Source organism: Panthera uncia, chromosome X, assembly GCF_023721935.1.
Source record: "Panthera uncia isolate 11264 chromosome X, Puncia_PCG_1.0, whole genome shotgun sequence".
NCBI classification, from domain to species: domain Eukaryota; kingdom Metazoa; phylum Chordata; class Mammalia; order Carnivora; family Felidae; genus Panthera; species Panthera uncia.
The window spans coordinates 17,349,643-17,363,084 of record NC_064817.1 but is presented as its reverse complement, the minus strand read 5'-3'; the positions used below and the strand labels follow the sequence as shown (position 1 = coordinate 17,363,084).

The 13,442-nt window shown below is 40.3% G+C and overlaps 1 protein-coding gene across 2 annotated transcripts in view; it reads right to left on the bottom strand.

Moving 5' to 3' along the window:
• Nucleotides 1-13,442, bottom strand: part of PHEX (phosphate regulating endopeptidase X-linked) — a 223,282-nt gene that overhangs the window by 115,543 nt on the left and 94,297 nt on the right. For both annotated transcript variants that reach the window (XM_049643584.1, XM_049643585.1), the window contains one exon: nucleotides 3,620-3,721. In XM_049643584.1, the coding sequence (XP_049499541.1) occupies nucleotides 3,620-3,721 (102 nt within the window). The remainder of the gene's footprint in view (nucleotides 1-3,619; nucleotides 3,722-13,442) is intronic.

Here is a 13,442-nt window from a genome sequence, read left to right as displayed (position 1 = left end):
GAGATAACAAATTTACCTTTCACAGGGGCAGAAGCACCCTCGTTTATCTTTTACAGTGATCACCCCTAGTGAAGAACACGACAAAGTCACATCCCCACACTTCCATGTGGAAACCAGGGTCAATTCCACACAAGTCAAGGTGTTAGGCCTCAACCCACTGCAGGTATCTAGGCCCTCCCCATTCAGGAGGCCAGGTACTAGGGAATGCTTAGGTCAACACCCAATATAGGAGGTGCTCTCATTTGCTGCGGTCCAGAGCTTCATGGTGAGAGAAAGAAAAGCCTCTCCCACTTGCAAATCAGAACATTCTTCCAGCTTTCCCAATGGGTTGCCAAGTGACTCAGCATTGGCCCAGTGTGGGCACTATTATTGATGAGAAATCTTCCGCCTGGGTGATATACTGCATACAACACATGCCCAAAGAACAGTGCCAAGTCATACCAGGAAGAGCAGGCGAATTATTCACCTCCACTTTGAACGCAGGCGAATCCCGTCTTAATGCAGAGACTATTGAATATCAGAAAGACAAAGCCCTAAAATCTTCAGAGATTTCCATCTAAGATTCAAGGAATTAGTAGGCAGAACCTCTCCTTTCTTGTTGACTATTAAAAGGCAATCAAATTGAGGACAGCAGAGGAAAAGGGCAAGGAAAAAAATAATTTTTCAAAAACAACCCCAGAGCAGAAAGCTGCATAAATGCCTTCAGCTTCCTAAAATGTTGTCTTTGTGAGTCTATGAGCTCCGCCCAGAGGTCATTTCCAGAACTGCATGTTCATTTAATTTAGCAAAAGAAAATCTGCATCTTTTGGGGTCCAGGGCCTGACATGTTTTGGAGAACTGCTGAAAATTCTTGGAAAACATTCCCTCTTTCTTGCCTTTTATTAAAGAAACATCCCTGAACTCTGAAATGACATACTCAGGGAGCCTGGTGAGATCCAGGAGGAAAATTCCCTTTGATATTTCTACCTGTCAAGGAACTAGTTGAGTTCCTGGCAGGTTGAACTCAGCTCAAAGAAAGCAGAGTGTTCAAAGAGTACTTTTAGAAGAAAAAGTGACAGCTCTCATCGAAATAAAATAGAAGACTGGAGAGCAACTCAGGGGCAAACAAGAACATGCTAATACTAGAAGAATTGAAAATAATGTGCCTTCAAGAAGGACCCATGGGCCATTTGCCTAGAAGACCCAACTATAAGGTGCCTACTGCTTTATGCAACTCAGAAGATCTCCCCCTGAGGCAACCAGTCATACTTCCTAAAGAAGTCACTGCGGTCCCCAGAACATTCCTCTGGTATCTATCCTTTCATAACACACACTCATCCCTCATAACTCCACCCTGCCCTCCATACAGGTGACCCTGGATCCATGAGAGGTCAGGCTAGGATCAAGAGTCCCCAGTGCTCTGAGTTCTCAACTGCCCAGTGCAAGACAAATTGTGTTCCAGATATCACAAGCTAGCCCAGAAAATGAAGCCTTCAAAAAACAACAATATGTTGGTGCCAAAAGTTTCATCTACCATCTGGAAAACTTCTCATCAACAGCCCTCATGCTCCTGCCTTCATCAGCTTGTGCCTTACATGACTTAAGACAGCTTTGACAGATTCTCAAAGGGAAAAAATCCAACCTACCCTTTGTCTTCTTCCAACACCTGCCACCCTCGGCCACCCAAGTTGTTTCTTCACTGTAAACACTGAACAGCCTTTTCACGTCTATTGACAAAAATATCTATGGCAATGTTTATCCATTTCAGGAGTAGTAAACCTCTAGAAAACACCCTTGCTAAATCTCTGCACATTCTCATTTCAATAAGGCTAAGCATTCCCCGAACGCTACCCTCTTTAGGTTTGTTTGTTTAATAGGCTTTATTTTTTTAGAGCAGGCTTAGGTTCACAGTAAAACTGAAAAGAAAACACAGAGATTTCCCAAGAAACCCAACACTGACACATGCATAGCCTCTCCCATTAACAATATTCCCCCAAAAGACTGGGACTTCTGTTACAATCAATGAACCTGCACTGATACATCATTACCATCCAGAATCCATAGGCTCTGTTAGGATTCACTCCTGGTGTTGCCCTTCCTATGGGTCTGGACAAATGTATGACAACATGTATCCACCATTATAGTATCATATGGAGTAGTTTCACTGCCCTGTCTTCTCCCTCTGTTTTGTGACCATAGGGCAAAAATATCTGTTCTCGCATGACTCAGAATGTCTCTCAGCCATGTTACCCAGGCCTGCCTAGCACTAAAAATCACCAGGGAGACTGGCTAAAATCACATATGTTCAAACTGCACCCTCAATCCACTAAATCAAACCTTGCAGGGGAGGGGCCCAGAAAGCTAGAGAGCATTTAGGCATCCCAGGGGATTACTGTCATTAGCAAAGTTTCAAAATACATCTCTAAAAAAGAAGTGCTCCTAGTTCAGAGTCTCTCAGACACAGAGAAGCATCCATTAAGAATGTATCAAGTATTCCCTACCCACCTGAGCTCCAGCTCCATCCCAACACCTAGAATTGAAGATGAGTCTGATTATTTGTTTTTTCAGCAGCATGGCTGCTAATACATCTCTCACTTATTCCTTTCTCTTGTTGCACAAGGCCCACTGAGTGTCCACTTCTATTAAACATTTTTGTATTCCGACACAATGCTCTACCAGCGGTCTGCGGTTTATAAGCATGCTATTTGGATCATCAGAGCAAAGTGATGGGTTAGGAAGTAGACCTGCTTGGTTACAGGGAAAGATTTTCCAGAGGACATTTGCACACACTGTGCACAGAGCAGAAGGACACACAGCCAGTATGGGTTTTTCTCCTTTGTGCCTTGAGGGCTCTTCTGCCAGCTGCTCCCCATGGCTCCCCATTGCTCTGCACTCTGCCACAGCCAATAATGGTTTGTGGCAAAATTCGCTAGGCAGCAGGCCATGTGGCTCTTAGAAATAACAATTAAGAGAGAAGGCAAGGCTGCATTACAAGGTGTTTGAAATGCAGTTTGAGAAAAGAAAAAGGCAGATCTTATTTTCTCTTACCCCCTAGTGATGAAATCTATGTATTCATCCCAAAACAGACACCTAACTCTGGGGTCATTCAGAGTCAAGAGCTCAGTCAATATAAAAAATCAAGTACAGAAGAGGCGCCTAGGTGGCTCAGTCAGATAAGCATCTAAGTTCAGCCCAGGTCATGATCCTGCGCTCTGAGTTCGAGCCTCCTGTCGGGTTCTATGCTGACAGCTCAGAGACTGGACCCTGCTTCGGATTCTATCTCCCTCTCTTTCTAACCTTCCCCCATTCGCACCCACTTTCTCTCTCTCTCTCAAAAATAAATGAATATTTCACTGAGGAGGGCACTTGTTGGGATAAGCATTGGGTGTTGTATGTAAGTGATGAACCATGGGAATCTACCCCAAAACCAAGAGCACATTGTATACACTGTATGTTAGCCAATTTGACAATAAATTATATTTAGAAAATAATTTAAAAAATAAAGTTACAGTGTAAGCAAAAATAAAAATAAAATAATGGATAAATGAACATTAAAAAATTTTTTTAATCAAGTACACAATACAGAGCATAAAAATCCATTAAATCAAAAGTCATATTTTTTTATCAAAAGAATCCTTACCTTTTCTTTGGCTTTCCTTTTTGTCCCTGCATCCATCCACTCATTTTCTTTCTCCAGCATGTCAATAAAGGCCCAGCGAACACCTTCAATCAATTCCTCCATCTATAAGGAAATAACCAAAGAGGTCAAAACTAAGAAGTTACAAACAAGGTTTTCTTTTAATGTTTATTCATTTTTGAGAGAGAGACAGAACATGAGCAGGGGAGGGGCAGAGAGAGAGGGAGACACAGAATCCAGAGCAGGCTTCAGGCTCTGAGCTGTCAGCACACAGCCTGACATGGGACTGGAACCCTTGAACAGTGAGATCATGACCTAAGCCGAAGTTGGAGGCTTCACCAACTGAGCCACCTAGGTGCCCCCAAACAAGGTTTTCTGAGCCATGAGAAATAGTTCAGGGCCAAACATGCTGGGAAAGAGGTTCCTTTCAGCTTGACTCCAAATTCTGGCAACATTTCTTTCTCCAGGAAAATGCCTCCCCCCCTCCCCAACTAGAAGATAAAGAATCATTCCTTTGCAGAGGACAATTTGATGATCCAGTTGTAAAATGATTATATGGGGAAAGGAATTCACCAAAGGTCACTAATAACTGACCTTCCTATACCTAAAATTAAGCTATCCTTATCAAGGTGGCAACTAATTTCAATAGTTAATAAGGATTTGAGAAAGACAAGCAAAGGCATGGACTGTATATTTCAGGTGGGTATTGCAGAAAAAAAGTGAGCAAACAGTTGAAAGAGATACTATAAACATGGAAATGGGAATGAAGAGCCAGCACCCCAAGGGACACTTCTCCAGTATAAATCAGACTTATGTCAGGACCCTAGTTCTTCCCAAATTTAGTGCCAGTGGTCAAACCAAATGCTTGGCTGTTCTCTATAATCCTCCTAGTCTCTTCTCTATTCCCGTGCAGCTTAGAAAAGTCTTAGGTTATTTCAAATATAAAATGGTAGGTCTAAAAGGGGCTGCTACAGAAAAGCAGTCTTCTGAAAAACCTATTCTAAAATGTTTCAACAGTGGGACCACATACCCACACTGATGGTGTGTTTGCCCTGGCTTTTCTTCCTATGTTCATGGGTCAGCAGGGAGAACTAGGAAAAGGGAAATTCTCACACTTGCCTTCAGAGGCCTGCACAGAGTGGTCTGGGGAGGCCTTGCCTGTTTATGGATACAAACCCCGCAAAATTCCATTCTCTTGCAGAGATGCTTTGATTTTCTTGATAGGATATTCAAGAAAGGATCAATACTAGGTTTGGCACCAGAATTAAAATTTTTATTTGAGATTATGGGATTGTAAATCCATTTTTAGCATTAATGTTAGAAGGAAAGTTTAGATGTTTCCTTGGTTCTATAATGAATTGTTGGCACAAAGCTCAAAATAATTTTTTTCTGTTTAATAAGTTTTCAGCTATGTTTTCAGTTCAATAACAGTTGTAGGGAACCAGAACTGTAAATCAGTAGGCTGGGTTCCATCGTATGTAAATAAGAACAAACAGCAGATGGAAGGGGGTGGGGGGGAATTTCACAGCTATTTCTTACCAACTTAGTAAAAACATTAAGGGAAATCTCAACTTGGGATTGGGGCATGACTAAAAACACAAAATAACAGGAGAGCTGAGGCCCTTTAAAATCATAAAATCAATGGTTCTCAACCTTGTCTACACACTGAGATCTCTGGGGGGAGCTTTAAACAATCCTGAGGGTGAGAAGTCAGGATGCTAATGTCACTGTTCCAGTGTGCAGCCTAGGTTGAGAGTTCCAAAAGCCCCCCAGATGATGGTAATTTACAGCCAGCATGGAGACCCACTGGTCTAGGGGAAGCCACTCATTTTATGGATAAAGAAAATAAGAGTCAAGAGAGTCCATGATCTGATCCAGCTCTTATAGCTAAGGAGGTTCAGAGCCAAGACGCAACCACAGAGCTAAATGACAGCTGTGAGCTCAGAACTTCTAGGACCAACAGAGGTGTGCCTCATAAATGAGAGGAAAATGCCAGGGAAGTAAAAGTTAACCAACAGAGAGATGCAGAAGTCACTATTTTAAACAGAAAGTCCACACAAGGAGGATGTTAAAATGACAAGGAAATCTCCAGCGACTGGATTTTTCGCCTGTGCAGTCACCAGCACCCGTAAGTCTTTATGACCCCATCACATAACAATGCACATCAACCTTCCCATCATCTTCACATAAAAGAAGAAATAATATCTTCCCAAATTAACTAAGGAGGGGGAAATCAGAGTGGGGACAAGTGGGTAAATTGAGAGACACTCAGTGACCAAATTAATGGAACCAGGTGATTAACTTTATGTGGGGAGGTGAGCAAGGGGGCAGAGTCAGATTACTTCCCAGGCTTCAGGCAAGGGCAACTAGGTGAATGTTGCTGCCATTTTATAAGTCTGGGGATGCTGGAAAAGAAAGAGGGCTGGAGATAAAAGGTGCATGGGAAGTAGAGACAGCAAGTCTGAACAACTCAATCAAGGAGTTTGTCTACTATCAGGGAGCAAGAATTCCTGACCCCTTCAAGGGTCCTTCTAGCTGGACTAAGAATCAAACTGACATCAGACAGCTTAAAAGGAGAAAATCAAATTTAATAGTGTATGTACAGGGAATCCCCAAAGATGTGGAAATTCCAAAGACAGGCAAGATGAGGTACATACATGTCATCCTGAACTAAAGAGAAAGGGGGAAGGGGTCCGGGACTTCCAAGGAAAGAAATACACTTCATGGGCAATAAGAGCAGAGGTTTGATAATTAGATGTTTGCCCTACAATATACATGGGTCATTCATATAAAAATTATCTCTGCTAATAACCCTTATTCAGGGAAAGACTCCCAATTAAGATTCTTCTGTGTGGTTAAGGGAGAGACAAAAATTTCTCTGGAGCCTATAGGGTCTCAAATGCCTTCAGCTCAAAATAATTTTCATACCAAAGTAACCCACCTTGGGGCAGTCTGCCCTTGGCCTCTACACTGAGACAGACAGAAAGCAAAGATAAGGCAGAGGTGGATGTGGGGTTAAGAGAGGAGTCTGAAGGTCTGGGGCTTGGGTTGTATGCATATGTTTGTTGCTACTGCTATTGCTTCTGTTGCAGTTGCTGACCATGTGAGAGATTTAACTGTGTTTAAATGTCAATGGAAATGCAACAATAAGAACACAACCAAACTGATTTTAAAATGAGATGAAGACATTAACAGACACCTCCCTAAAGAAGATATACACATATGACACCTGGGTGGCTCCATCGGTTGGGTGTCCAGCTCTTGATTTTGGCTCAGGTTTATGGGATCAAGCCCTGCATCAGGCTCCACCCTAACAACATGGATCCTGCTTGGGATTCTCTCTCTCCCTCTACCCTTTCCCTCATTCTCAGACTCTCTCTCTCTCCCCTCCCCTTAAAATAATTAAACATTAAAAAAGGAAGATAGAGCTCCCTGGGTGGCTCAGTCAGTTGGGCACCGGACTTCAGCTCAGGTCATGATCTCCCGGTTCATGAGTTCAAGCCCCACATCGGGCTCTGTGCTGACAGCGCAGGGCCTGGAGCCTGCTTTGGATTCTGTGTCTCCTTCTCTCTGTCCCTCCCTCAAAAATAAACATTAATGGGGTCGAAAATAGACTAGAATCACTTTCCATGGAGATAAAGGAAGTAAAAGCTACTGAGAATGAAATAAAAAATGCTATAACTGAGCTTCAATCTCAAATGTATACCAAAGCGGCAATGATGGATGAGGCAGAGCAGAGAATGAGTGCTACTGGGGACAAATTTGTGGAAAATAATGAAGCAAAAAAAAAAAAAAAAAAAAAAAAAAAAAAAAAGGAGACTAAGGCAAAAGAGCATGATTTAAGAATTAGAGAAATCAGTGCCTTATTAAAAAGGAACAACATCAGAATCATAGGGGTTCCAGAAGATGAAGAGAGAGAAAGAGGGGTAGAAGGGTTATGTGAGCAAATCATAGTGGAAAACTTTCCTAACCTGGAGAAAGACAAAGACATCAAAATCCAAGAAGCACAGAGGACTCCCATTAGATTCAACAAAAATAGACCATCAACAAGGTATATCATAGTCAAATTCACAAAATACTCAGGCAAGGAAAGAATGGTGAAAACAGCATGGGAAAAAAAAGTCCTCAACCAACAAGTAAAGACAGATCAGGTTTGCAGCAGACCTATCCACAGAAACTTGGCAAGCCAGAAAGGAGTGGCAGGATGTATTCAATGTACTGAATTGGAAAAATATGCAGCCAAGAAGTCTTTATCCAACAAGGCTGTCATTCAAAATACAAGGAGAAATTTAAAGTTTCCCAAACAAAAATTAAAGGACTTTGTGACCACTACACCAGCCCTGCAAGAAATTTCAAGGGGGACTCTCTGAGACTAGAAAGGACAAAGAAAAAAAAAAAAAAAGACCAAAAGCAATGAAGACTAGAAAAGACATGGGAACACCACCAGAAACTCCAACTCTACAAGCAACATAATGGCAATAAATTCCTATCTTTCAGTACTCACTCTAAACGTCAATGGACTAAATGCTCCAATCAAAAGACATAGGGTAACAGAATAGATAAGAAAACAAGATCCATCTATATGCTGTTTACGAGACACCCACTTTAGACCTAAAGACACATTCAGATTGAAAGTAAAGGGATGGAGAACCATGTGCCATTCTAATGGTCAACAAAAGAAAGCCAGAGAAGCCATACTTATATCAGACAATCTAGATTTTAAAATAAAGACTGTAACAAGAGATGAAGAAGGGCATTATATCATAATTAAGGAGTCTATCCACCAAGAAGACCTAACAATTGTAAACATTTATGCTCCAAATGCACCCAAATATACAAATCAATTAATCACAAACATAAAGAAACTCATTGATAATAATGCCATAATAGGAGGGGACTTCAACACCCCACTTACAACAATGGACAGATCATCTAAACAGAGAATCAACAAGGAAACAAGGGCTTTGAATGACACAATGGACTGGATAGACTCAACAGATATATTCAGAATATTTCATCCTAAAGCAGTGGAATATACATTCTTCTCCAGTACACATGAAACATGGAACATTCTCCAGAATAGATCACATACTGGGACACAAATCAGCCCTCAACAAGTACAAAAAGACCAAGATCAGACCAAATGCTATGAAACTTAAAATCAACCACAAGAAAAAATTTGGAAAGGTAACAAATACTTGGAGACTAAAGAACATCCTAAAAAGAATGAATGGGCTTACCAAGAAGTTAAAGAGGAAATTAAAAAGTACATGGAAGCCAATGGAAATGGTAACACCACAGCCCAAAACCTCTGGGATGCAGCAATGGCAGTCATAAGAGGAAAGGAAATAGCAATCCAGGCCTTCCTAAAGAAGGAAGAAAGGTCTCAGATACACAACCTAACCTTACACCTTAAAGAGCTGGAAAAAGAACAGCAACTAAAACCCAAAACCAGCTGAAGACAGGAAATAGTAAAGATTAGAGCAGAAATCAATGCTATCGAAACCAAACCAAACCAAAACAAAACAGTAGAACAAATCAATGAAACCAGAAGCTGGTTCTCTGAAAGAGTTAACAAAATTGATAAACCACTAGCCAGTTTTGTCAAAAAGAAAAAGGAAAGGACCCAAATAAATAAAATCAAGAATGAAAGAGGAGAAGGGCGCCTGGGTGGCTCAGTCGGTTGAGTGCCCGACTTCGGCTCAGGTCATGATCTCACTGTTCGAGTTCGAGCCCTGCATCAGGCTATGTGCTGATGCCTTGGAGCCTGGAGCCTGCTTCAGATTCTATGTCTCCCTCCCTCTCTGCCCCTCTGCCACTCACACTCTGACTCTCTCTCTCTCAAAAATAAACAAACATAAAAAAAAGTTTAAAAAAAAAGAATTAAAGAGGAGAGATCACAACCAACACAGCAGAAATAAAAACAATAAGAGAATATTATGAGCAATTATATGCCAATAAAATGGGCAATCTGGAAGAAATGGACAAGTTCCTAGAAACATATACCCTACCAAAACTGAAACAGGAAGAAATAGAAAATTTGAACAGACCCATAACCAGTATGGAAATCGAATTAGTAATCAAAAACCTGCCAAAAAACAAGAGTCCAGGACCAGATGGCTTTCCAGGGGAATTCTACCAAACATTTAAGGAAGAGTTGACACCTATTCTCTTGAAGCTGTTCCAAAAATTAGAAAAGGAAGGAAAACTTCCAAACTCTTTCTATGAAGCCAGCATTACCTTGATTCCAAATCCAGACAAAGACCCCACTAAAAAGGAAAACTATAGACCAATTATCCTGATGAACATGGATGCAAAACTCCTCAACAAGATATTTGCCAACCAGATCCACCAATACATTAAAAAATTATTGACCATGACCAAGTGGGATTTACACCTGGGATGCAGGGCTGGTTCAATATCCACAAAACAATCAATGTGATTCATCATATCAATAAAACAAAGGACAAGAACCACATGATCCTCTCAATAGATGCAGAGAAAGCATTTGACAAAATAAAGCATCCTTTCTTGATAAAAACCCTCAAGAAAGTAGGAATAGAAGGCTAATACCTCGAGATCATAAAAGCCATATATGAAAGACTCAATGCTAATACCATCTTCAAGGGGGAAAAACTAAGAGCTTTCCCCCCAATGTCAGGAACAAGACAGGTATGTCCACTCTCACCACTGTTATTCAACATAGTATTTGAAGTCTTAGCCTCAGCAATCAGACAGCAAAAAGAAATAAAAGGCATACAAATTGGCCAGGAGGAGGTCAAACTTTCACTCTTCACAGATGACATGATACTGTATATGGAAAATGCAAAAGATTCTACCAAAAAACTGCTAGAAGTGATCCATGAATTCAGCAAAGTTGCAGGATATAAAATCAATGCAGAGAAATCAGTTGCATTCCTATACACCAACAATGAAGCAACAGAGAGAAATCAAGGAATTGATTCCATTTAAAGTAGCACCAAAAATCATAAAATACCTAGGAATAAATTTAACCAAAGAGGTGAAAAATCTATACACTGAAAATTATAGAAAGCTTATGAAAGAAAATGAAGAAAACACACACTAAAAAATGGAAAAAGATTCCATGCTCCTGGATAGGAAGAACAAATATTAAAATGTCGATACTACCCAAAGCAATCTACATATTCAATGCAATCCTTATCAAAATAACACCAGCATTCTTCACAGAGCTAGAACAAACAAACCTAAAATTTGTATGGAACCAGAGAAGACCCAAATAGCCAAAGCAATCTTAAAAAGAAAACCAAAGCAGGAGGCATCACAATTCCGGACTTCAAGCTGTATTCCAAAGCTGTAATCATCAAGACAGGATGGTACTGGCACAAAAACAGACACTCAGATCAATGGAACAGAATAGAGAACCCAGAAATGGGCCCACAAACATATGGCCAACTAATCTTTGACAAAGCAGGAAAGAACATCCATTGGAATAAAGACAGTCTCTTCAACAAATGGTGCTGGGAAAACTGGACAGCTACATGCAGAAGAATAAACCTGGACCACTTTCTTACACCATACACAAAAATAAACTCAAAATGGATGAAAGACCTAAATGTAATACAGGAAGCCATCATGCAAAAAACTCTGTGATCTTGGCCACAGCAACTTCTTACTCAATACGCCTCCAGAGGCAAGGGAAACCAAAGCAAAAATGAACTATTAGGACCTTATAAAAATAAAAAGCTCCTGCACAGCCAAGGAAACAATCAGCAAAACTAAAAGGCTACCAACAGAATGGGAGAAGATATTTGCAAATGACATCGATAAAGGGTTAGTATCCAAAGTCTATAAAGAACTTAGTAAACACAACACCCAAAAAAACAAATAATCCAGTGAAGAAATGGGCAAACATCATGAATAGACACTTCTCCAAAGGAGACATCCAGATAGCCAACTGACACATGAAAAAATGCTCAACATCACTCATCATCAGGGAAATACATATCAAAACCACACTGAGATACCACCTTACACCTGTCAGACAGGCTAACATGAACAACTTAGGCAACAACAGATGTTGGTGAGGATGCAGTGAAAGAGGATCTCTTTTGCATTGTTGGTGCCAATGCACACTGGTGCAGCCACTCTGGAAAACAGAGTGGAGGTTCCTCAAAAAATTAAAAATAGAACTACCCTACCACCCAGCAATTGCACTACTAAGTATTTATCCAATAGATACAGGTATACTGTTTTGAAGGGACACATGCATCCCAATGTTCATAGCAGCACTATTAACAATAGCCAAAGTATGGAAAGAGTCCAAATGTCCACCGATGGATGAATGGATTAAGAAGACGTGGTATATGTATACAATGGAGTGTTACTCGGCAATCAAAAAAAAAATGAAATCTTGCCACTTGCAACTACGTGGATGGAACTAGAGGGTATTATGCTAAGTGAAATTGGTCAGAGAAAGACAAATATCATAGGACTTCACTTGTACGAGGACTTTAAGATACAAAACAGATGAACATAAGAGAAGGAAAGCAAAAAATAATATAAAAACAGGGAAGGGGACAAAACATAAGAGACTTAAATTTGGAGAACAAACAGAGAGTTATGGGATGGGGGATGGGCTAAGTAGGTAAGGGGCATTATTCCTAAACACCCACACACTTCCAAAATTCAAACAGGAGGAAATAGAAAGCTTGAACAAACCCATAACCAGCGAAGAAATTGATCAGTTATCAAAAATCTCCCAACAAATAAGAGTCCAGGACCAGATGGCTTCCCTGGGGAATTCTACCAGACATTTAAAGCAGAGATAATACCTATCCTTCTCAAGCTATTACAAAAAATAGAAAGGGAAGGAAAACTTCCAGACTCATTCTATGAAGCCAGTATTACTTTGATTCCTAAACCAGACAGAGACCCAGCAAAAAAAGAGAACTACAGGCCAATACCCCTGATGAATATGGATGCAAAAATTCTCAATAAGATACTAGCAAATTGAATTCAACAGCATATAAAAAGAAATATTCACCATGATCAAGTGGGATTCATTCCTGGGATGCAGGGCTGGTTCAACATTCGCAAATCAATGTGATACATCACATTAATAAAAGAAAAGATAAGAACCATATGATCCTGTCAATCAATGCAGAAAAGGCCTTCGACAAAATTCAGCATCCTTTCTTAATAAAAACCCTCGAGAAAGTCGGGGTAGAAGGAACATACTTAAAGATCATAAAAGCCATTTATGAAAAGCCCACAGCTAACATCATCCTCAATGGGGAAAAACTGAGAGCTTTTTCCCTGAGATCAGGAACATGACAGGGATGCCCACTCTCACCGCTGTTGTTTAACATAGTGTTGGAAGTTCTAGCATCAGCAATCAGACAACAAAAGGGAATCAAAGGCATCAAAATTGGCAAAGATGAAGTCAAGCTTTCACTTTTTGCAGATGGCATGATATTATACATGGAAAATCCGATAGACTCCACCAAAAGTCTGCTAGAACTGATACATGAATTCAGCAAAGTTGCAGGATACAAAATCAATGTACAGAAATCAGTTGCATTCTTATACACTAAGAATGAAGCAACAGAAAGACAAATAAAGAAACGGATCCCATTCACAATTGCACCAAGAAGCATAAAATACCTAGGAATAAACCTAACCAAGATGTAATAGATCTGTATGCTGAAAACAATAGAAAGCTTATGAAGGAAATTGAAGAAGATATAAAGAAATGGAAAAACATTCTGTGCTCATGGGTTGGAAGAATAAATATTGCTAAAATGTCAATACTACCCAAAGCTATCTACACATTCAATGCAATCCC